This window comes from Leptosomus discolor, chromosome 3 (genome assembly GCF_034619465.1).
Source record: "Leptosomus discolor isolate bLepDis1 chromosome 3, bLepDis1.hap2, whole genome shotgun sequence".
Taxonomy (NCBI): domain Eukaryota; kingdom Metazoa; phylum Chordata; class Aves; order Leptosomiformes; family Leptosomidae; genus Leptosomus; species Leptosomus discolor.
Window position 1 is genome coordinate 69532121 of NC_141393.1, and position 23601 is coordinate 69555721.

Here is a 23601-nt window from a genome sequence, read left to right on the forward strand (position 1 = left end):
ACTAAATGATACAGTACCCCTTATTTCACAATTTAAAAGTTCAGCACACTATGTTTACAGTTACTATAAATAATAGTCTGGGGACAGTGAAGAACTTTTCAGACTATCTTGTCTTCTGTGATTCCATGTCCTCAAACAAGCCTCTGACACCCCCGCTTCAGGAACACAGATGATCCTCAAGCAAATTCCATGCAAATTTTAATCTCACTACCAGCAAAGAAACTAAATATAAAACCCAGCATCCTTTTAAAAAGCAGTCTGAATGTAATACATAGCCTTGTAGCGGCTGTGTTCCATATCACCACTTAAGAAAGTGGTGGGAAAAAAAAAAAAAAATCTGCTATAACTCTCACAAGGTGAATTCCCTCCCCATAAAAACAACCACCAAAAAATTTAAAAATTGGTTTGAACATGGATCTGAATATGGATCTGCTTAGGGATCCAATTTTCAGCTCAGCTTTTCTCACTCTATTACTGACAACTACTCAGGAAACAAACAAACAAAAAAAAGCAAAACAGAGGTGAATTAATTTCAAGATAAGAATTCATAGGTCATACAAGGAAAAAATTAAGGCATTCACAGTGTTTGGCTAGAATGAATGCGAATACAAATCCAGGATTGTGGTGTTCATCTTATTTTAAAATAGTATTTAACCATGCTCCGAGACTGACAATAGAACCATAACACGAGATAAGAAAGGATTTAAGTTTTCTTTTGCACACATAACTCCATTTTATAATCTGCAAAGCAGCAGCAAGGCCCTAACTTGTCTACGTATGGTACGCTCAGCCTGTATAAAGTACTGGAGGGGAAAAAAGCTTAAGAGCCACCTCCCTTTAGTGTTTCTTACCAACAGGACAGTCCAGTATTTAAAAAATAAGAAAAACAAACGATGTGCACCACCATGTAATGTTATCCCACAATGTGGAGGCCGAATTAGCTGACAAGCCTTGGAGCAGCCCAGAATCTGTCAGAGTCTGGAGGAGAGGACCTCCCGCAGAAGGCTGGAGTTCAGCATCAGCTCAGACGAGAACCGCAGACTTCCTTCTGTCCTCAGACACCTCCTCTGGCAGATGCCTCCTGCTGTCCTTCCCTGCTGGGACACAGTAGCACTTCCTTTTCTTCCTTTGCACCATCTTCCTAGCTCATTCAGGTAATCTCTTCCTTCTCTTTTCCTCAGCTTCTTCACCTTCCTCCTTTCCTCCCACCAATTCTCTGCTTTCTCCAGCCTAAACACAGTTAGGAACACCTACTGGAGTGCCTTGGCAGAGGGCTTGCAATGCACTACAGAGCAGAACCAAGAGGCTTGGTCTGGTGAGATGCTGCCAGAGCCCATGCTCGCCCTGGTACAGAGTCACTCCTGCACTGTGGCTGTTCTGGTGCGGGACAGGGGTGAACAGTTACTTGGAGGGAACTTGCTGCTGCATCACTCACCACTGTAGCAGCAGGTTTGCAGGACCAGGCAGAAGTCACAGAAGGCTGGCAACCCTGCTATCTCCTTTCATCTCCTGGAAGGATTGGGGTCACAAAGAAAAACAGGCAGCTTCCTCTTGTAGAGAAAGCCCAAAGCTAAGCTCAGTCAAAACCACGTTGCCAGATAAGCTTTATTTACAAACATACACACTTCAGAATTAGCGTGCTGAAAAGCACCAGGACCACAGGCCCCAAAGACAGATCATCACCTCTTCGACAAGTATTACAAGCACAACTGTTGCAAATGTTACGAACGCTTCTCTCTCCCTCTTTGAAAGCAGAACACAGCTGAATTTGAACTCCCCGTGGCAAGTTGTGGATGATCTTGTATCCTCCAACATGAAGACAAGCTGCTAGCTGCACTGAAGTTTTGCTATGAAGTGTTCAGAGAGAGCTCTTGGCCCAGCACAGCACTGCTTTATTGTAACAGTTCTCAGCTAACAGAGTCAATGATTATCAGGAGTACAAGGCATCCTGACAGGGAAGCTGACACTATCTCCTCCGGGTGGAAGGGGAAATTCTTTACAAGGGACATGTAAAAAGTAGAGTCTTCAATATCACACCCCAAAGCCAACATTCTCAATATCCTATGCTAAAAATTACGTTCTTTTCTTTTGATTTTCTACTTCTCCTTCCCCTTATCAACCCAAACATGAATTCCTACCAGGGAGTCCTTGTATCTATTTCCCATTCAATCCTGCAACTGCCATGGTACAGTGGGGTTGTACTGCTCCCCACCCTCCCACAACAGTTGATGCTTTCTGAACTGAATTCTAGTATTTAGAAGCTCTAACCACAGATCAGGCTGTTTAAGATTACATCACTGGCTTAAGTCAGTTTTTCTTTGCCTCTTTTTCTGCAAGAGGCCAGGAAACCTGGATGTGATATGGCTCTAGTTCTTCTGGAGTGACGTAGTCTGGAGCATTGCCCATCAGGTCTCGTCCCCTGAAGGATTTAGGAAAAGCAATGACATCTCTGATACTTGGAGCGTCAACAATGAGAGAGATCAGCCTGTCAAGTCCTAGAAGCAGAAAACAAAAATTGGTGAACCACTTGAGTTATGGCCTTATGTTACTTCCTCCAATTCAGAAAAATCAGAAGGATGAAGTACATGACACCACTGCGCTTGAAGAATAAGAGTGAAGCAAGTAAGGGGAAAAAATATCAACCAGTAGCAAAGAACCAGACTTGCCTGAAGAGCAGAAACGCTTAGCAAGATAAAGCTTTTCAGTGTTACAGAAAGTTCTGCAACACACCAAGGACTGCAAGACAGAGACAGTGCCTTTGCAAAGACAGCATGAAAAACCAGGGCAGCTAAGCGGCAGAAACACTGTCAGGGTTCTGCTTAACTGCTCAAAGCTCTTGATCAACCACTTCTGAAGGATTACAACAACTAGGAGGAACTGAAAATGAACAAGAGCCTCTGGGTGACTGGATGGAGGGGGAAAAAAACAAACAAACAAACAAACAAACAAACAAAAAAAAAAAAAAAAAAACCCAAACCACACTGGAAGACCACAGGTTAAAATGCAACCCTTGTTTTTCATAAGGATTTTTTGTTTTGTTTTTCCTTTTTTAAAACCCCAAACTTACAGGGTTCTAGGAAAAAAAATCTGACATTATCTGAATTAGTGAGCAAAATGGATAAGGAAGAAGGAAGGTGAGACTGAAGCAGAGGGCAAGGTTGTGGCAGTTACCCAGGGTGTGAAACACAAAGTACCAAGCTGCCCCAGGCCTCTAGGCAGGCAGTACAGGGATCCTGCTCTGTCTGCACAGGAATGAGAACAAAGATGACCTAATCTTAATGAATACACTGCTTGGAGAACAGCAGCTAAGGATCATCCTTAGAGCCACCAATACGTGATTTGGTCCTTACGTAAGAACTAAATCACACTATAACGCTGGGGAGGAACCCCAAAACATTCTGCATTTGGTGATGAGACCTCTGTTTCCTTCTACAAAGCAGCTAGAGAGATGGAAGCACCGTATAAGCCCACACAGTGTTACCATGTTGGTGTGCCAAATAGCAACACCAGAGCAGCCATCTCTGGTAGGAAAAGACAAGGCTTTTGTTAACAAGCACAAAGCTTGTTCCTGGGATCCAATACGATGGGGGCGGGGGGGGGGGGGGGGGACACGACCCCACAAAAAAGACAGACACCCCTGTCACAGGACACCTGCATCTGGAGAGCTATGGAGCACTTACCTAAAGCAATTCCTCCATGAGGTGGAGCTCCAAACTCCAAAGCCTCAAGCAGATGCGAAAGCACCTCAGAATCCTCCTGCAAAATCACATAAGAAGTGTCACCGGACAAGCAACGCTCTTCCTACTAGCAATGTAAGACAAAGGTATGATGAAGTCATCCATTACTCAGGGCTAGGAGTTGTGTTTCTTTATTTGAGAAGCATACGTGTGTTTCTTTCAGAATTTGAAATGAGTTTAAATTAATTAGTCCTTTAAAAAGCTCCAAGAGAACACTAGAGACATCTGTAGGTGTTACCTTCAGCACTTTCTCCAGCACAAAACGCTGTTGTTCTGCACTGTGAATTCTGATGGAGCCACCTCCAACTTCATTGCCATTCAGCACAAGGTCATAGTGCTGGCTACGGACCTGCAGAAATGAACAATCACCTTAGCAAGGCTGGGGCACAGCTACATCTAACAGCAGCCTGCATGGAGATGGCAAAGACACTGGGAATGACGCCACGACATCCTACAACACTGCTCTCTCAATGGGACCTTGCAGTTCAGCTACCAGTCCTACCAGAGTCACAGACTGCTGCTGACAGATGTGGGAACAGTACAAATCTTTTTGCAAAGTTGATCAAAACCTGAAGCAACATGGGATGGATCAGAATATAAGACTCTTCACCTTATGCAACCGTTTTCTTAAGCCCCTTTTATCAGGGGCACACACAGGTATTTGCCGCTCAGAGTAATCTGGAAGCCATCTCTTCCAGACAGACACGTACAATATGCAGTCAGTTACATGAACTCTCTTTTTACACTAAAAACAGCTGCTACTTGCCTCATTTTCTGTGGCACATAGCTGTAAGGCAGGCATAGTCAGTTACCTTTGTGGGATCAGAATAGAGGAGGCTGGTATCTGAAGGATGAGGGGCAGTGAAGGGGTGATGAGCAGATTCCAGTTCAGTGGGATTCTCTTCCTTTGGGAGGAAAAGGGGGAAATCCACCACCCACAGAAAGTGAAAAGCTGTAGGATCACGGAGCACCAGCCCCGCCGCCTCAAGGAGATCAGCACTCTCCAACCGCAGGCTACCTAACGCAGAGCACTGCAAAAGAGAAGGGAGAGAGCAAGACAGGGCAATTTTACTATCAGGGAAGTCACTCAAACATTGAGCAGGAAGAGAGGGTTTCATAAAGGTAGCATCACAGAGAGTATCAGTTGCAATGTTTTGTTGCCTTAAATACTTTTGCCTTGTATCCTGAAAGATAACACCTCCCTGCTGAAGCAGCAGCAGCTCTAGGGTTTGACAAAGACCAAGTAAGGAGCTGGAAAGTCCATTTTCTTCCAACTGTTCCATCTTCGCAGAACTTCCCTAGACTAACCTCAAGCTCAACACAAATGTGGATTAACTAGGGCAACACAGGTAAGATCTGCACTTTGCGGACAGAGAAATGAAGGCACAGAAAGAGAATACGACAAAATTTTGGCTATCAAGCAAAGCATGACACCTTGTCATAAACCAATGCTTGGAAAGCAACATCTGCTGGCACGAGTAGAGAGGAAGGTAAGGACAGAACTTCCCATCACTGCTGCTAATAAGCAGCTGTGCTTCATTCTCATCATCTGCATACGGGAGACAAAATTACCTAGTTGACCTTGTTTTCCAATCTCTGTTTGATGCTTTAGAAATTTAAGTTAAGCTGAGACAAAAGGAGGCTGATTTGTTCTGTTTTATATTCCAGCCTTCACTTCAGTTACGAGTTCTTCACAGAACTTGACTGGGGGAAATAAAAGCAATAGGTATATTTCATGCATTATTTGCCACTGCCACAGCTTCAGCTCCAGAGAAACACAGAATTAGATGATGACCTATTTTAATAAGAATAATTAGACTAAAGTTAGATAACATCAAAACCATTATTAGCAACATTCAACTCACACAGCCACCCAAGAAATTCTTCCTACCACTTGCTTGTGTTCACCAGCTGCCAACAGTACCACATCATCCACCTGCATGTTCAGCACTTGGATAAGCTGGGACTGCTGCTTCTCACCAAGAAACTTTGTAAGCAGAGACTTCAATCTTCCATCAGGCCTGCAGATAATTTCCACGATTTCCTAAAGAAAGATAAGAGTATGTTCAGTCCAGTGCTGCCCTCTCCTGTCTTGAAGCATTACATGCTCAGGCACTGACTCCACTATTAAAAACTGCTCTTCTACCTTCCTCTGCCTGCAAGTGCCTTCATACGCACTTTGCTGTTCACTGTTTCCAATGCCCCAGCAGTGTTTCTATCTCACCTGGTTAAACCGGGATTTTGCAGACTCCTTTAACGACTCCAAATCTTTATTTTTAAGGTATCTCTGAGGAAGGAGCAAGAGAAGACCATTAAAAATCAGAAAAATCTATGGAAAGCCTGACCAGGATCCAAGTCTACTGACTGAGCTATTTCCAAACTTCTCAAGTTTTTCTGTTTCTAGCACAAGTTCTTACAAGGGCTGTGAACAGGACAGGGCCCACAGCCCTAGGCTGCAGCCGGGCACCTTCTCCAAGGCCTCCTTTCCAGAACAGGCCCATCCAGGTCGTACATCTGGCTGCAGTTTTGCTCCCTGATCATCAGTCAGATGTAGCTGGTGAGCAGAGTCAGACCACGTCAACTAACTGCCTCCAGCCTGCAGAAACAAGGCTGTAACGCCACACTGTCGATGGGGAAGGCGTAGCTCAATTTGGAGGAACAGACAGAAACCAACTGGGCTGACTCTCACATGCAAAGATACGCAGTAAAGGAGGACCTGCATCAAGAGCTCGATTTTTTTTCAGCTACTCTAACGTTTCAAGAGGCTCAAGATTCCACTTCTATTTTGCTCAACAACACACCTTAGTGCCCTCTCGTGGGAAGCCAGTAACTTGCACTTTGTGCCAAAATTAAAGGAATCCCAAGAGAAACAATGTTCACAAAGTCCTGTTCCCAAAATAATACTCAGTGTTTAGTGGATTTTTTTTTTTTTTTTTTTCAAGCTGCAAAGATGCCCACAGCCAGAATTAAATCTGCTTCCCTGCCAAAATACATGACTGATCTATTGTCAGCCTTGGATTTGGTCCATGACATTCTTATTACAAGACATGAGTTGTGCCCACAAATGCAGCAAAAGCAAACATGAGAAGGGCATGTAACCACCTGACCTTTCTCTCACTAGCCTAGAACAGAGCTGTGCCATACCTGGCTCTATTTCAATCTCTTGCCACGGGGCACAATTTATTATTGAGATGCACATCAGAAGCCATCCTTGACAGAAGCAAGCTGAAGCCCCGAAAGGATTCCCTATCCTCAAGGGATCTTGCAGCTCTGTTCTCTTCCTCCCCTTCCTAAGGATAATAATATTCTTCCTGTTGGCTGACTGTCTCCATTCTAACACCACTCGGCCCAACCTGACATCAATTACAACCAATCCCAAGTTCCCTGAAGGATGCCACTCCCCCAGTAATAGCAAGGAACAATTCCATACCAACAAAGGAATTCAAATTGGCATTTTATTTATTTCACATAAACCATAAGCAGTATGTAAAAGCATCACTTACCACTCCCTGAGGGATACAAATGGCTTTGACAGTGCCACGTGGGTAACTGAGTGCGTTCTGCACAAACTGAATGTCCAGTCTTCGTAAGAAATCACTGACATCCACTATCTGAGAACGGACAGAGCATGGGAAAAAGCAGTGGTGGTAGAAACATGAAGCAGAAGTCCTGCACCTGTATCTTAACACCTTCAACACCATTCCCTGGGATATCATTTCTTTGCTCAGAGAAATTAAATGGTTCATGGAAAGAAATTAATGGGGCCAAGCTGGAATAACCATTACAAGGCTGAGCACTGCAGAAACAAAGTGCAAGACAGCCAGGAAAACTCAAGGTTGAGACAGTGACATCCTACCACAGTGAAGAGAGCTGTATATCAAAAAAGAAAAGCCCAAAACTAATTCCTGGGGAAATATAAGATGCTTTCTTACTTTTCAGTACTGCTCCTCTTAATACACTCATCAATATTCTTATTTCATAAACAGTGTATGCACACAACCGCAGCTGGTCATCTTGAAAACATCTTCAGGCCACTAAAAAGCTGGAGAAGCCTGTCTGATGAAGCATGCTCACCGGGAGTATGCTTTGGAGTGCAGCAGAGAAGATCACTTACAGTATTTGTAGATGCCTTACGGCCTTCTGTTCCTAAGACAGTCACAATACATCGCTTCGTAACACTACATTATCTTTAAAATAAAATGTTCTAAAAACACACGTTTTTCCCACAACCAAATAATCAAACCCTCTCTTTACTCGTAAAAAGCAGTAATGATGGGATAGACACCTTAGGTAAAGAACAGCGTTAAGAACCTCAGCCAACCATGTATACATGATTTAAAAAAGTTTATTCTTAAAAGACTAAGAGAAAGAAAAAGCTTCAGGTTTCCAACAGGCAAACCCTCACCTTCATCCCAAAACGAGTGTCTGGTTTATCAGTCCCATAGTCAGCCAGTGCCTCCTTGTATGTCATGGAAGGGAAAGGAGTCATAATGGAGCCTCTTTCCTCAGGCCAGGAATACTGCAGGAGGCCCTCTATCAGTCTCTGGATCCCAGCTTGATCTACAAATGACATCTCTATATCTATCTTAACATAGAAAACAAGAGGGGGGATTCCACATTAGCTACAGGTTTTGCCTTTGAACTGCTGTTTACAGAAACTCTTGAGTATAAAGACAGCATAGCAAGAAACAACACACTATATGAAATCAGGGTATGACTGCATTAGACTGAGAATGTGCTTATGATCTCCCTACAGCCTGATAACTCAGGCAACAGTCACCTCAGAGAACTGAATGAGGTAATAGTGACAAGGACAGAGGGAGAAACCTTGAATGGACCAGTCTAACTCTGCCTGGGATCTCAAGGCTGAGGAATGGGATGGCTGACCCAGCAGGATGGGATGAGATTGCATCATCAAGCCAAATCACTGCCCCAACACAATTCCCACACCTACCGCCCCTGGGACCCTGCAGTCAGCCCAGGACAGTAACCACCCTAACTTCAAAGCGCTGTGCCTGTGAAACACGCAGCAAACACTGTACCCCCGCCAAGCAGCACAAGGGCTAGCAGAAGCTAGGCCTTCAGAAAACAGCTACAAGCTGTTTGGGGTGAGGAGGAGGGTAAAAGGCAGGGTGAGCTGGTTACCTGAGTGAATTCAGGCTGCCTGTCAGGCCGTGAACCTTCATCTCGGTAGCAGCGAGCAACCTGAAAGTACCTGCAATAGCACTTTTACTTAGGTAACAATTTAAAGTTGCATAAATTAAATTGCGGCTATAGAAAAAAAAAGAAAAAAAAAGGTCTGTTCCCTTTGCAACAGATGATCATAGCTCAGGTTGTTCCCATCCCCTCAAAAGCATGAAATTTGGAGTAAAAGCAACTGTATCAGCAGCTGTATCCATCTCCAACCACATCTCCAGAGGCATTTGGAGGTTACTAGGTGAGCTGTGTCCCAACAGGGGCATACACAACCCCTTTTCTCAGCTTCTGCTCCAAACCTGGACTCTACTAATGGCCACGCAAAATTCACTCATGGTCAAGACCTGGCCTGCAGTTTACAGAACAATTGTCTCCCTCTCCTTCAATTTTATTTGCAGAAACAAGCCCAGCTAAAAGCTTTGTACTCATCCGTCCTGAGAACATGCTTTCCTTGTCTCGGTCATGCTTAGCTACCCAGCCTCATCTCAATTAGTTCTACAGGTTACTCTTGGAGAGGTTCTTATCACACACTGGATTTTCTGCCTTTTAGGCAGACTGTGCTTCAGATCATATCTCCATTTGAAACCATGAAGATTTCCAACCTTCAAACAGGATACATTTTCTCTTACTGGGTGGCATAGGGCCTGGCCTAGCTGAAAAGTCTTAAGTATTTAAAGATCCCTCTTCAAAACACAAAACCCTTGGCAATAAATTTTTGGGAAAGTATCTAAAACCTCACAAATCAAACCAAGCAATCCCTGGATGGGACATGCAGAGAACAGGAGTCCGGGAAATTCTTACCTGTCTAGGCCTGCAACCATGAGGAGCTGCTTGAACTGCTGAGGACTCTGTGGCAGACAGTAGAACTTGCCTGCTTCCCTCGAGGGCACAAGGAATTCTTTCGCTCCCTAGCATCAGAAAGAAAAGCTTACACAGTTCAGCAAATAAGTGGCCTCAATTCCTGACAGAGAGCACAGACTAGAAACACGACAGGAAAGGACCCATTTCTCCCATTATGAAATACCACTTGTGAGGGAATGGCTGTTTGTACATTACGCTTAAAAAATAAAAATCCGTTAACTTGGGCAAAAATATCCCAAAGGAGGTTTCTCCACCTTCTGCTCCAAGAGACTAATGCATAACAATACACCATCCAAGACAGAAGTTTAAGTCCAAGAACTCCCTGTGTTAACTGCATCAACAATTCCTGGGCTACAACTCTCTTCTCTGTGACTATTTTTGAAATGAAAGAAAGTCAGAAATCAAAATTACTTGAGTAGTGCCACTGCAGTAATCTACTAGTTAAGAGATAAATGCTGGGGAAACAGTGCTGAGAGGAAGTTTTTTTGGTTTTATAATCTGGTTGTCCCAGAACAGGACTTGCATTCAACATGAGCTCTACAAGACAGAAGCTTTATTCATTTGAAGGGTCAAAATTAAGACACAAGGTATCACCTCTCCGCTTTCACTCCCTCTTCTTCTAAAAGGATTCACGCACCATACCAGGAATGTGCACATAAGCTGTTACTTAGCGGGGGAACAGCAATGAAGGCAGAGCAGCAAGTGACAATAATTCAACCATGAACCGCCTGTGCAGTCGCAGGAGGCTAAAATGAATTACTGACAGAATACATACCCCTGGGGTTCTCTTAAAGAGTGTTGGAGTTTCTACATCCACGAACCCTGAGGAACAAACACATGCTTCAGACACAGAACAGGCTGAGAGCAGGGAGAACTAGCATGACGTGGAGCAGGCTAGAGTAGGGTTAGTCAGCAAAACAGGTAATCTAGCACATCATGTAGCCTCTTCAAAATCTACAGATTTTGCTGCTTCTAAGAATAACTTGTGTAATGACAGATTTTAAAGGCTCTGAGCTACCCTGATGTCCTGCCAGAACTGTTCATGACAGATTACTCCATATAGGCTGAAAACTGTTAATTCTCTACCCATTTTGAACTAGGCTTTGCTTTTCCAAAAAGGACTTCCTGATTTTAAGATAAGCAAAAGCCCTGTAAGAAATCCATCCTTTTGACACGCCTCAAGTTGGGTGACCAAGAGGGAAACTACCTGCAAAAGGCCTTTTCTCACTGGATATAAGCTCATTTGAAACAACTGGTTTGTAGCACACTAACAGTTGAACATACTTTGCTCTTCAGGCCTGCCAACATCCCTCTAAACACTTCACTATAAGCAGACATGTCCTTACTAAGCGGGACCAGTTGGAGCAGCAAGTTGCTTGGAAATCTTTCCCAGCAACAGGAAACAGAAGGGAGGGCTAAAATGTTGTTTGCTTCAAGCACCTTTCTTACCATGGAGGTTACAGAGATATTCTCGCATCCTCATCACTATCTGTGATCTCAGCCGCAGGTTATACTGCAACTGGAAGCTACGCAAGTCCAAGTAGCGATACTGCATCCGTAAGGCCTCTGATTTCTGGAGATAAGAAATAATTAGGATCAAGAGATAAAATTCAAATTGCATGTCAAATGAAACTGCTCCTAAAGCCACAGGACAAAAGGGGGAACCTAAAAAAGGATGCTGCTCTACTGTCACAACCCACCTATTACCCACAACCTACACGGACAAACATCAGCCACAGAGAGTGTTTCCATGCATGACAATTACATTAGGAAAAAAAAAAAACACAAATAAACAAAACCAAAACAGACAGACATTTACTGCGATAAAAGCTGCCCCAATAAAGCTCAGGATTTCAGCCCTCCTTATTCTCAGTCCACTGTAACATCCTGTAGCAACCCTTCTTGCTATATTTAAGCAGGGGAGTGGTATCATACATAGCTCTAAAGGAACAACTAAATGATGATACATCCTTATTACAGACAGGAAAACTAAAGCAGTGTGGATGAGAACTGTCCAGCACCCATAACACGAAAGGAACAGGACCCAGTTCTCCCAATGCCAACACCTATGTATCAGTCACAGTTTCAATGGCACGGAGAATGTCTTCAATTAACAGCGATGCCACTCCTACACCATAGAGCCTGCACTAAAACTAACCTCTTGCAAGACTCTCTACTCACAGAGAAAGAAAATCCTCTGGCTGACTAGCTACTTGTCCAGATAAGACTAAGCACCCTTGCCTTAAAACACAGCAGTGCATCGGCAGGTTCTGTTTCACACTCTCAAAAAAGCTAGCATAGCCTGATTTCTTCCACTCTTCCCTTTACCATCTGTTCTTACAGCGATATTTGAAAACCCTGAGCACTGGAATCATTCAAGCTTTGTTTTCTGCTTAACTCTAATTAGGAATACATCCTCACAGCTAACAAGCAGCATCCCTATTTTAAATACCATCCTTCCCCCAAAGCAGAGCTGGGAGAACCAGATGAAGCTTTCTGATGTTTTGCCACTGCTCTGGGCAATTTCCCAATTTAATGAAAAGCCACCGCTTTACTGAAAAAAAACAACCAAACAAAACAACACACACAAAACCAGGGACACCTTGATAAAACCCTTGATTTCAAAAGGTAGCTTCTTGCAGGAGTTTAGGATCTCTGCAGTCTCCGCCTTCACCTCAATATCCCCTGTTGGCATTTTCTGGAGCAAAAAGAAAGGGAAGGGAAAAAAATTACATAAAAAACTTAGGGAAAACAATTGCACAAAGGTATTTCAGAGATGGGGGGGGGGGGGGGGGTGGGGGGTGAGGGGGGGGGAGAAACCCATGTGATTATCCTCCCTGCCTTCTAACACAGTATAACACAGAGAACTTCTCTCCAGGACAGATTTCTCCTAGATTTCCCTCTCGTTCAGAAAAACACAAGTCACCTCACCAAAGATGGCATGTTCTTTCCCAGTAGCATACTGATCTCTACAAGAAACATAATTGCTCAACATGTCCTTCAAGGAGAAGGCAAAGGAAAAGTAAAGAGGAACAGTCAGACACAGACCCGTCTAGGGCGCGTGCATTTGGACACATTACTAGTTCCCTTAACTTCAGTGAAACCATGCAGTATACATTTTAGCGTGTGTTGCAGCGTCACCATCAGTCCTTAATACAAGTCAAAAAATGCAACTTGTGAGGAACTTCTCAGAACTTCCAGTTCTGAACACAAGTTCTCAGAACTAGTCTTCTTTTTCTTATATCCCGAGGGAGAAGAGACAGTTTTCCCTACTTAGCACTGTGCCACATCAAAGTTCATTTGATCCTACAGAACTCTTTCTATTTACCAGGGGAAAATATATACAACCTTCCAACAAAATGATAAATGATTAAAAGAAATAATAGCATGGTTTGAAACCTGCATTCTTTATGGACATCTCCAAGTGGTCAGAGAAAAAAAAAAGTTATGGTCATAAATGCAGGTTCTCTTTCTAGGCCTGCCAGTGATGGGATACGTACAATCCTGACTGATCAGTCTACAGCTGACTACAATGACAGCTGAGGAATGCACAACATTAAAAAAATTCTTCGACCTCTGTCTCCTGTACAATGAGAACAGCAAAATCTATTCCAAGTGAGAAACAGGTCATCACATACTGTGGAAATTGTGATGACAATACTTACTTTCAAGAAGAAGAAATTATCTCAACCACACTTTTAAAGCCTGAAAAAGCTAGCCACGGGCTGGAATACAATTTAATTCATGGGTGTCTAATGCGTTTTGAGGTTCTCCTAAGTTACATGTCATAGCAGTTATTTCACCTCGCATTATCTGAGGATAGGCTGTCACACACCCAGAACCCATAGCAAAGCTATGAGACAAAACCCGCCATCATCCTACTATCCAGTGCTCTTTTCCCCAAGGAATACAACCCCTGAGAGACCCCAACATCCTTACCGGATTCTCCTGCCCTGGGGGCCGAGGAGACACGATTCCAGTCACTCGCACAACAGACTCCACTGGGGCATTAGACAGGAGCTTCTTCACATGGGAATGTGCCTACAAGGAGATGACAGCATCCCACAGAAATTCAAAGAACAGACAAAGGCACCATGCTCAAGGGCCTCATTTCTTAACGGCCCGTTTGAATCCGTGATCACTTCTCATAAGCCAGAGAAAACGGCAGTAATGTTTCTGTTGCAGCATCAGATCAGGGCTCTCATAACACTTAAATCTAATTGTGAGTCAGAGCACTCAGTCTGACAAAGCACTGAATTCTGCTCTCTATGTCCGCTAGACCCAAGCCACCAAAGGAAAAATAAAAATAATAGAGACTCACATTTCGGTAGTGCTTACCTCATCCTGTGGAATGATGATCTGGGTCAGTCCCTGGAAATCCCTCAAAACCAGAAACAAGCCTTGTCTGATCCACAAAAAACACAAAAAGAAAAAGTTTAAGAATTCAGTATTCTGCTGCTTTTTAAGCCAAAGCACATGGCAACTAGCTACTTTCTGTACCCTGTGACTAATCTCAAAGCACGTCCAAGCAATGTATGTACAGATACTTCTCCCACATCTGAATCTAATCTGGACAATTTGTTTCAGATTTTGCCCAGCCACAGACAACGTGCAAACAACCAGGAGAGGTAGGATTTTAACCTGAACATTAATCCACGTAGAGCAGAGATTCTGAACACGTGCAACTTCCTGATGGGAAACGTTGTTCAGATAAACACATAGATGAACAATAAAGCTAAAGTTCACATGGATATTAAAAAAAAAAAAATCCAACCACAAAACAAGGAGAACATTGGTCCCATAAAAGGTTTCACATGAACAATCCATACTCCTACACCAGAATCATAAATCTTGATCTCTTCAGCTGCAGTAGAGTCAACTACCATTGTACTTAATCCATCAAGAAACTGTCAAATGGAACATGCTCTGGCTATTGTTAAAAGCAAGAGTGAAACAATCACACTGCAATAATCCTAACTGTTTCCTGGAGCTCCACCCATGACTGTTGAAAGATGAGATGCTCAGGACCTCCTAAAAAGATAAAAAATCCACTCAGACCATCCCTGTAGAACAATGCTGGATAAAAACCAGCCTCTCCAGACTGTAAGATACAAAAGGGATACTTTTGATACAAATTCACTTCATCAAAGCCGCAGTATCCATCTCCACTTTACAAGCACAAACCCAGGAACAGAAGATTTCGGAGCACTGTCCCTGCTGTATGCAGACACACTTTTCATCCTACATTTAGAAAACGCTCAACGCCATTAGGCGTGATTATATCATGCCTCCTATAGCAAACTGTTGGAATTAACATTTCACCCTCTCCTTACTACCTTTTCTTAATATTTCTTTTTTAAGCAAAGCTTGCATACTTTAAAACTGCACCATTAGATGCTGTAGTTGAAAAGACAAACAACCTCATTTGCTTAAAATTTAAGGACACTATATAAAAAACTATTTGCTCACAGCCGTTAGAATTGCTATTAAAATGGTATTCCTTGTTTTCTCTTCTACACAACAAGGGTAATAATACTTAACCACTTTACAGTGTTCTAACGAGGATCAATTAACACTTGTATGAAACTGAAATTCTAAGTACTGATCCGGCACAGTTCTTAACTGTTTTGCTCACTTCAGAAGTGACTGCTGCAGGGTTTTAAAAAATAATCTGAAACATAAAAAAAAAGTGTTGGAATCCAGGCCTAGAGTACACATTGGACACGGCAAATATGCATCTCCATTTTCAACTTGTTTTGCATTTACCTTTGATACTGAATCCATCCATACAGTGTGACCTCTTGTCCCACGTGAGCAGAGCGCAGCTCTCCACAAGTGTTGGTCCGAGTGATGAAGCTATTGAAGTCTTGAATACAAATAATAAATTCTTTTGTGGCTTTTGCAGACACACAAGACAAAACAGTTACAGAGTTCCCCCCCAACACCAATATGATCTAGAAATTACTTCATATATTCCCCAATATGACTGCTACAAGACATAAGAATATAAAGATAACAGGAAGTTATTCTAAATAAATTTTAAGAGGAATTATTTCCACGTCTCAGTCAAACTTTCATATAGAAATCTGAACAGTCTTGCTGCAAGCTGTTGCCCCGCAAGTTTCAGGGGCAAGAGAAGGGAAAGCCGCAGATCAGTCCTGAGGCATGGGGACAACTCCTCATTCAAATCTAGAAGATGCAGCAAAAAGGAGATTTGACAAGCCAAGACTGAAACATACTGACACCCACCATGTGCCTGTGAATTGAACAGTTTCCTGCCTGCAACTACTGGTAAAAAGCCTGAACCATGATTACAGACTTTCCGCAGACCCTAGTGTACCTGGAATCATGACTTAAGTTGTAAAATCAAGCACACCATTTACAGAACGTGCTAGGGATTCAGCTTGTAAGGAGAAATTTGAAGGATTATATTATCTAAATATATATATGTGTATAATTATACAAACTAGTCTCCCTTGCTACCTTCATCATAGCCTAAAGGCTGTAGAGAGTAAGAAGGTTTGTTTTCACATTCAGCTACACCTGTTGTTCTGAGTGTGTGCTACAGAAGAAAGAAGGGAAGAAAAGCGAAGTAAAAGCTGAGAAAAAAAAAAAGAAAGACAACTTGGTTTTGATATACTTTGAATGGCGATTCACCACGAGATGCCAAAAATCAAATAAAAGCATGATTTGGAGAAGTCATTTAAAACTTTACCCAGGAAAAACAATTTATCACAAGAGTGCTTTTAACCGCCTGCACAGACTACCCTGACCCGGGTCGCAGGGAGCAAAAGACAACAAAAACCCAGGGGAGGCGGTAGGGGTAAGACAAACGTTTCTTCCTCACCTGGAGCCGCCGGCGCCGAGGCAGGGGCCGCCCGGTGCAGAAGCCGCCCGCAGCCCGGCCGGGCCAGCCCTCGGGCCAGCGGCGGCAGCGCCCTGGGCAGCAGCCGGGGAAGGGCCATCTTACAGCCCGCACCTCAATCGGAAACAAGAGGGGATCGTCACAAACCCGCGAGTCGCTAAAAGTCAAGACAGAGGAGGGAAAGCGCCAGCCCCGAGCCTCAGCCTCTCCCCCTCAGGGGCAGCCCTGACCTAGAGCCCCCTCTCCCAGGGGGGCTGGGGCACCGTCGGGGAGCAGAGCCCCTGCGGCCAGGGCCGGGAGCGGCGGGAAGCCTCACGGTAAGACCCACCTCCCCCGCACCCCCGGGCCTATCGAGGGCGGGTGTCCCCACCCTGGGCCACAGCAGAACGACCAGGCCGAAACCCCCTCACCCCGCCGGCCAAGCACTGCCTCCTGCTTCCGCCCGCCACAAATATGGCGGCCGGGGCGGCGCGGCGCCCAGCGTGCTGCGGGGGCTGACGGGAAGGGGGTTCAAACGGCGCCCGGCGGGGAGCGGCGCCGGGGCTGTTGTTGGTCATGGAGTCGGCGGACGGGGCGGCGCGGACGCTGCTCAGCGCTGGGCGGTTGTCGCGGGGGCCACCGTTTGGGCGGGCGCAGGGGCGGTTCGGGCTCAGTTCCAGCGGTCAGCTGCTCCCGCCGGCGCCGCGCTCCCAGGTAGGGCCGGGGTGGCGGTGGGGCCTACCTGTCCCTTCGGCCGAGCTGCCCCGTAGGCCTTTGTTCCTCGGCCGAGCTCGCTCCCGCTCCGGTCCCCGCCTCTGCGGGACTCGCCACCGCCTCAACGGTGCCGCCTCCCGCTCGGCACCGCTCCCGCGGCGCTGCCAGGCGGGAAAACCGTCCCCGTTGGGGTGCAGAGCCTGCGTGTGGCGGCCCGGGGGTCTCTTTGCAAGCCCTGATGGGGGAAGCTAACCTTTTTCGTTGGGTTTTAATACTACTGTCTTAACTTTCTTTTTTTTTTTAGGAAAGCGCAGATCACCAGAGAATAGCATTTCTACTGCGCAAGCAGTGGACCTTATACAGTGTGACCCCTCTGTACAGATTCTCTAGTGCTCACCTGAGGCATTACGCTAGGCTGCTTCGTGCTTTTATTGCTGCGGAGAAGCAGAAAGGATTGGCCGTGGAAGTAGGGGGTGAGCTGGGCATCCAAGTGGCTGTCTCTAGCCTTCCAGACCTGAAAGGCAGCGACCAAGACCACGCTGCGATTCTTGTGCAGGTAAGGAGTCTTCCTAGCAGTTTTGATAACTGTAATTGAGACGCATTTTACAAGTTGCTTTTGCTGTCATAAAATGCTCTGTCTCTTATTAAAAAAAAAAAACCAAACAAAAAAAAAACCAAACAAACAAAAAAAACCAACCCAAACCAAACAACTAAGCCCTAGCTGTATGGAATAACTACTGTAGCATTTTTTGAGATGTAATGAAATCGAGTCTTGTCTATTTTTAATTGTAACAGAATGCCTCATAAGCAACAGATGCATTTAATTGCAATTTTGAGTTCACCTCTTTGATAAGATCAGAGCAAGACTATGAGGAGCAATCTTTGTCTAATTTTTTAGTTCAGCAGTCAATTTACTGTAAGGAACTCAGGTTATTTAGCTTCCTGGATAAAGTTGGTATAATCCTACCTCCTGGCCATAGCTCAAGTCTAATTAATATTTCTGAAATGCTTTGCCTCAAGTGGAAGCAGCTACTGAAATGCTAAGTTCAGTATGGCAGTGGTTTTAGGATGTACAATGGATTGGCTCTTCTGAACTAAGCAGCATAAACTCAGATTTCAGGACTGTTCCTAATGAAGTAAAAAGTGCTCCTCCCGCTGTTTTCAACAGAATTGCACATCTCTTAGGGATGTAACAGACAGACTGAATAACTGTATGAGCTTTACAGATAAGAATGTTGCATGTGAGGTCTTGAGAAAAAACTTCTACCAAACACATTTTGAAATTAAGAAAATAAAAACCATTTTTGCCTAAAAGAAGTCAAACTTGCTTTGTAGCATTCAAATGCTTCTTTTCCCCATCCCAGCTGTCTTTGAGATCACCAGCTTCCCCAAAAAACCCAGAAGAGAAACTGATATGGTCGGGCTGGTTCTGCTCTGTGTCTGGAGAGGATCTTTCTGAGAACGTGCCAGAGGACTTCACTTGTTTGCCTTTGTTTCTTGCTAATGGGGCAGAGAATTTCACGTCCATTGTTGGAAGTTGGTTTCAGAAGACTTTTGACTGCTGCTTCCGCCGTTTAGCCATCAGCCCTCTCAATCTCAGTTGGATGGCAGCTATGTGGACTGGATGCAAAGTGGACAAAACTGCATCTGCCATGGAACTCATTTTCTCTGTCCCCTGTCTACCCCAGCCTCTAGATATTTCATATGCTATTCATCCAGAGGATGCAAAAGCTCTGTGGGACACAGTCCAAAAATCTCCAGGAGAAATCACTCAAGAAGAGGTGGATATCTTTATGGACTGCCTTTACTCTCACTTCCACAGACATTTTAAGATCCACTTGTCAGCTACAAAACTGGTGAAAGTTTCTACAGCAATTGCCTCAGCACACTGTGATGGGATTATAAAGGTGAGGTTTTAAGTAGCATTTTGTCCTAACTAAAGCTGGACAAATAGCTGTGTACCTGTCTAGAAATGCCTTACTCTTAAAAATGAAGGTTTCGTGTTTCATGTGCATAATTTCCTACATGAAGTTAAAACCCTCAGCTTTTATTAGTCATAATTAGTTCTGGAGTTGGGGCAGCTATCAACACAGTATTCTACTGCCATATTGCAGCAGAAGCTACTAACCCTAGTCTTGGCCAGAAATAGGTGAATTAGCTGCGGTATGAACAGGAAAGTTCCTTTGCTCACTGGCCAAAACTTAGGCTTAAAAAGATCCCAAACTTAATAAAAAAAACTTTTAAAAGTTCATCAGCTTTCTAGTATTGCAGTTATTAACACACAGGCTGAAGACAAACACAATTAACCTGCTATTTAAAAATAACTGGTGTGCGGGTGAGCCAAGAGACAACAGATGATCTTAAGAGTCAAAACATCTCACTTAAAACTACTTCACTAGTAACCCTTTTCAAAAAGGTCCTGGTCTTCCTATAGGGGTATCTATAATATCCTTTAAAACCATGGAGTATTAATCCTTCCTGAAGTTTCTCGAAGCAATACAATAGGTCTTCCAAGTTAAAGAACAGTTTGTAAAAGCAATTGCTTAAATATAGTCTGTCAATGATGTGCTGACTTCATTGTTCTGAGTACAGAGGGAATGTCAGAGGCTACAACTGGGACCACACTCCTGCATGCACTTCTTTCCTGGAGCATGAGTTCATCAAATGAAAGAAAATAAGCTTTGCTGGGAAGCATCTTTTAACAATTTTGGACTTCAGTAGGACAGCTGCAAACTACTAAATGTCAGTATTGCATTGCTTGTTTTTATCTGTAGTAGTTTAGAAGTGGCTGAACCAACTCTTTATGTTGCAGATAAGTAAATGCAAGAGATACTCAACTGAATAGGCTTTCTGAGGGGTTTTCTTCTGGAATGTGCGTTGTCTGAACTCAGTTATGGCAATTCTATAATGGGGATAATGAGTTCAAGTCAGACCTGCATTCAATACAGTCTCCTTCCTGGCCTTCCTACAGAAGGAGGGAGGTAGCTGAAAGAGCAGAAGTGCTAGGATTCTCACCTTCCAAAAAGCTGGAGTAGGAGCAGGGCATTTCTTAGGTACCCTGCTTCACACAGGACAGGAGCAGAAGTCAGAGAGTTCTGAAAGGAGTGGCGTGTAGGTATGTGTGTGTTCTCCATATCCAGGGTCAAAACAGTAACAAAGGTACATTGCAAACAACAGAGAGGTTGGAAAACTTGGTACCTAGTTTCCAACTATTTAAGGGTGTGGAAATCTGGCAACTGCAGTTTTTTACATGCTTTTTTTCTTTCTTGCAGTTTCTACAAAGCCAATACCTAACTGGAGTGCTGATGCTACTGACAGAACTAGCGATCTCTCAGATACAGTGAGAGTCATTTCAGCAAATCTTCATGCTCAAAAGACTTACTGTTGGGAGATATATGCTGAGAAACCAATTGGAAACTCACTCCTGCAGCATCTTTCCTTTCATGCTGGCTGCCCAAAGTTGGACTCTTTAACTCCTGCACTCAGCTCTGTAACTAGCTGTCATGCAACATCATGCACAGCAAAGACAAGCAGACACTGCCCTAAAGCAGGGCTACAGTACAAACTTCTAATAGCTTCTCATGCATCTTTGTTTTATCATAGTCACTGTGTTCATTTATGGGTAGATATCAGCCGGGGCTAGGAGATAAAGTATGCAAAGTCAAGCACACCTGAGAGAAGGTGCATGCTCTACAACCCAGGGCAGAAAAATCCAGGTTTCTAACTTCCTTTCTGGATTGCTAAGACCAGTTGGTAATGATGATAAAGTGTTCCTCTGTCCCAGCTGGGCTAAGGCAGACAGCATGAGACTGACAACTGCTTTGTGTGTCCTCTGTTGGTCCTCTCAGACAAGTTAATACATAGGAAATTGAGGTCTGTGTATAAGCTAGATACTACGCTTTGCCTGATGTTTGTCATCTTGGATGTAACCACCTAACATGATGTAATTGCATGCCTAGTTCCTAATCTACTTTTAATAATTATTTCCAGAACTAGCCAAAGAAACATGTACTTGTTTTTAGTTTTTGTTTACTAGTTGAAGATGGATTGGTTTTGCATGTAAAGGTTACAGTCTGTAAAGTGGTAACTCTTACCCTGGTAGCAGCAGCTAAGCAATCTTCTGAGGGTCTTGACAGCTCAGCAGATATTTAAACTATCCCTTCTGGTGCTTTAGTTTCCTTTTAGCAAACTTTGTCCAAGATGTTTCATATCTCAGTTTAGAGGAACACTGGGTAAAGCAGGAGTAGGAGGTCTGACATAACTGGCACCTGTATTTCATTTGAAAATGGGACCGTTACACCCATCACTTAGTTTTAAATCTAATGCTTGGCTTTTTCCAACAAATTCACATAAATAAACTCTAAAAAAACTACATTCCATATAGCTTCTTTTAACCTCTTCCCTGCCTTAAGGACATACTACTAGCATGTGAAACTCCAGCAGAGTATATATATACATGCACTATGGCCATACGCAGCTTTCAAGAGCGTTGCTTTGCTATGTGTGTGGTATTTGCCACAATATTGCTGGAATGAAAAGCTACTTCTCTTTTTTACACACTTATCTGCAAATTGGGGTATAGCCTGCATTGATAACATTGATAGTGTTAACAGAGCTAGATTTAGCCAGATAGTGCAGATGCTTTCTTCCAGAAAAAGCTGGTTCTGAAAGACAAATGGTCATGAGCGGTGTCCCCAGGGCTCAGTACTGGGGCCACTCCTGTTTAACATCTTTATCAATGATTTGGATGAGGGGACAGAGTGCACCCTTAGTAAGTTTGCAGATGACACCAAGCTGGGTGGAAGTGACAATCTGCTTGAGGGTAGGGAAGCTCTACAGAGGGATCTGGACAGGCTCGATTGCTGGACTGAGGCCAATTCCATGAGTTTCAACAAGGCCAAGTGCCAGGTCCTGCGCTTTGGCCACAACAACCCCCCAAGCAGCACTACAGGCTTGGGGAGGAGGGGCCGGTGAGCTGCCAGGCAGAGAGGGACCTGGGAGTGTTGACTGACAGGCAGCTGAACATGAGCCAGCAGGGTGCTCAGGTGGCCACGAAGGCCAATGGCATCCTGGCCTGTATCAGGAACAGTGGTGTCAGCAGGAGTAGGGAGGTGATCGCACCCCTGTACTCGGCCCTGGTGAGGCCGCACCTCGAACACCGTGTGCAGTTTTGGGCACCTCTCTACAAGAAGGACACTGAGCAGAGACAGGCTACCAAGCTAGTAAAGGATTTGGAGTAGGTCTCGTATGAGGAATGGCTGAGGGATCTGGGGCTGTTTAGCCTGGAGAAGACTGAAGGGAGACGTGATCACTCTCTACAACTACCTGGAAGGAAGGTGTAGCAAGGCAGGGATCAGTCTGTTCTCCCTAGTAACAAGCAATAGAACAAGGGGAAATGGCCTGAAGCTGCATCAGGGGCAGTTCAGGCTGGATATTAGGAAGAATTTCTTGACTGAAAGGGTTGTCAGGCATTGGAACAGCCTGCCCAGGGAGGTGGTGGAGTCACCAGCCATGGAATAAAAGAAAGAGGTAGGTGTTGTACTTAGGGACATGGTTTAGTGGTGTTGGTAGAGCTAGGACAAAGGTTGGACTCCATGATCTTGAAGGTCTCTTCCAACCAAAACTGTTCTATGATTCTATGATGTGCTTCTAAGCAATTGCAGGTAACACTAAAGAATTTTAAGCCAGTTTCACTTGGACCAGTATCTAAAAAAACCCAACCAACCAAAAAAACCCACCAGCATCTGTGTCACACAAACTATACAAAAGCATAGTCCACTACTTTCACCCAAAGAAACAAACAAGAAACAGCGTAGAAGAAATTTATTAAGATAGCACTATTTATACAAGTTACTCATGCTAGAAAAAAGCATAAATGATACATGTAAACATTTGTTTACAGAATACTTGTTTCCTTGTAAAGGTGCAAATGATCTTCATATGTAAACACAAGAATACCGACCTTTAGGGGAAAAGGGGCTTTTAAAAAAGTTATGACCCATTTATTACTGTAGTGTAATTTTTACTATATTTGAGCACAATAAAATTTGAGTTACATGAATCAAACTATCAAGTTAAAGAACTTAAGATGTCAGCACTGCCTTTTTCATCTCAAGAATTTACAGTCCTCTTACTCTTTTAAAATCAGATTTAGTAAGGTCCAAAGTTTTATCAGGTGCAAAAGGTCATTCTTTCATACTAGATAGAAATTACAGTACAAACATACCAAAACTTTTGAGTCTAGAGTTC

At 43.9% G+C, this 23601-nt stretch overlaps 2 protein-coding genes across 2 annotated transcripts; one reads left to right on the plus strand and one right to left on the minus strand.

Annotated features, from left to right (window-relative positions):
* Positions 1-1587: 1587 nt before the first annotated feature.
* DARS2 (aspartyl-tRNA synthetase 2, mitochondrial) lies at positions 1588-21631 on the minus strand. The gene is made up of 18 exons (XM_086462429.1): positions 21619-21631; positions 16642-16773; positions 15561-15660; positions 14133-14199; positions 13734-13835; positions 12397-12492; positions 11244-11367; positions 10570-10616; positions 9735-9841; positions 8883-8952; positions 8143-8322; positions 7241-7348; positions 5962-6024; positions 5629-5781; positions 4550-4768; positions 3976-4086; positions 3681-3756; positions 1588-2495 (listed from the first exon to the last, which is right to left on the minus strand). The coding sequence occupies exons 1-18, from the start codon at positions 21629-21631 to the stop codon at positions 2308-2310; spliced, it is 1956 nt and encodes a 651-aa protein (XP_086318555.1). The 3' UTR covers positions 1588-2307.
* CENPL (centromere protein L) lies at positions 17215-20696 on the plus strand. Its single transcript, XM_086463324.1, has 4 exons — positions 17215-17352; positions 17657-17908; positions 18717-19259; positions 20625-20696. The coding sequence occupies exons 1-4, from the start codon at positions 17215-17217 to the stop codon at positions 20694-20696; spliced, it is 1005 nt and encodes a 334-aa protein (XP_086319450.1).
* Positions 21632-23601: the final 1970 nt, after the last annotated feature.

Bases quoted from the DNA above. Each gene is read 5' to 3' on its own strand.
- CENPL (XM_086463324.1), top strand. From the start codon at position 17,215: ATGGAGTCGGCGGACGGGGCGGCGCGGACGCTGCTCAGCGCTGGGCGG. The intron at 17,353-17,656 runs GTAGGGCCGGGG...TTTTTTTTTTAG, and splicing joins CGCCGGCGCCGCGCTCCCAG to GAAAGCGCAGATCACCAGAG. The intron at 17,909-18,716 runs GTAAGGAGTCTT...TCCCCATCCCAG, and splicing joins ACGCTGCGATTCTTGTGCAG to CTGTCTTTGAGATCACCAGC.
- DARS2 (XM_086462429.1), bottom strand. The intron at 10,617-11,243 runs GTAAGAAAGGTG...TTTGTTCCTCAG, and splicing joins ATATCTCTGTAACCTCCATG to GGTTCGTGGATGTAGAAACT. The intron at 2,496-3,680 runs GTAAGTGCTCCA...TTCTGCTTCTAG, and splicing joins TCATGGAGGAATTGCTTTAG to GACTTGACAGGCTGATCTCT.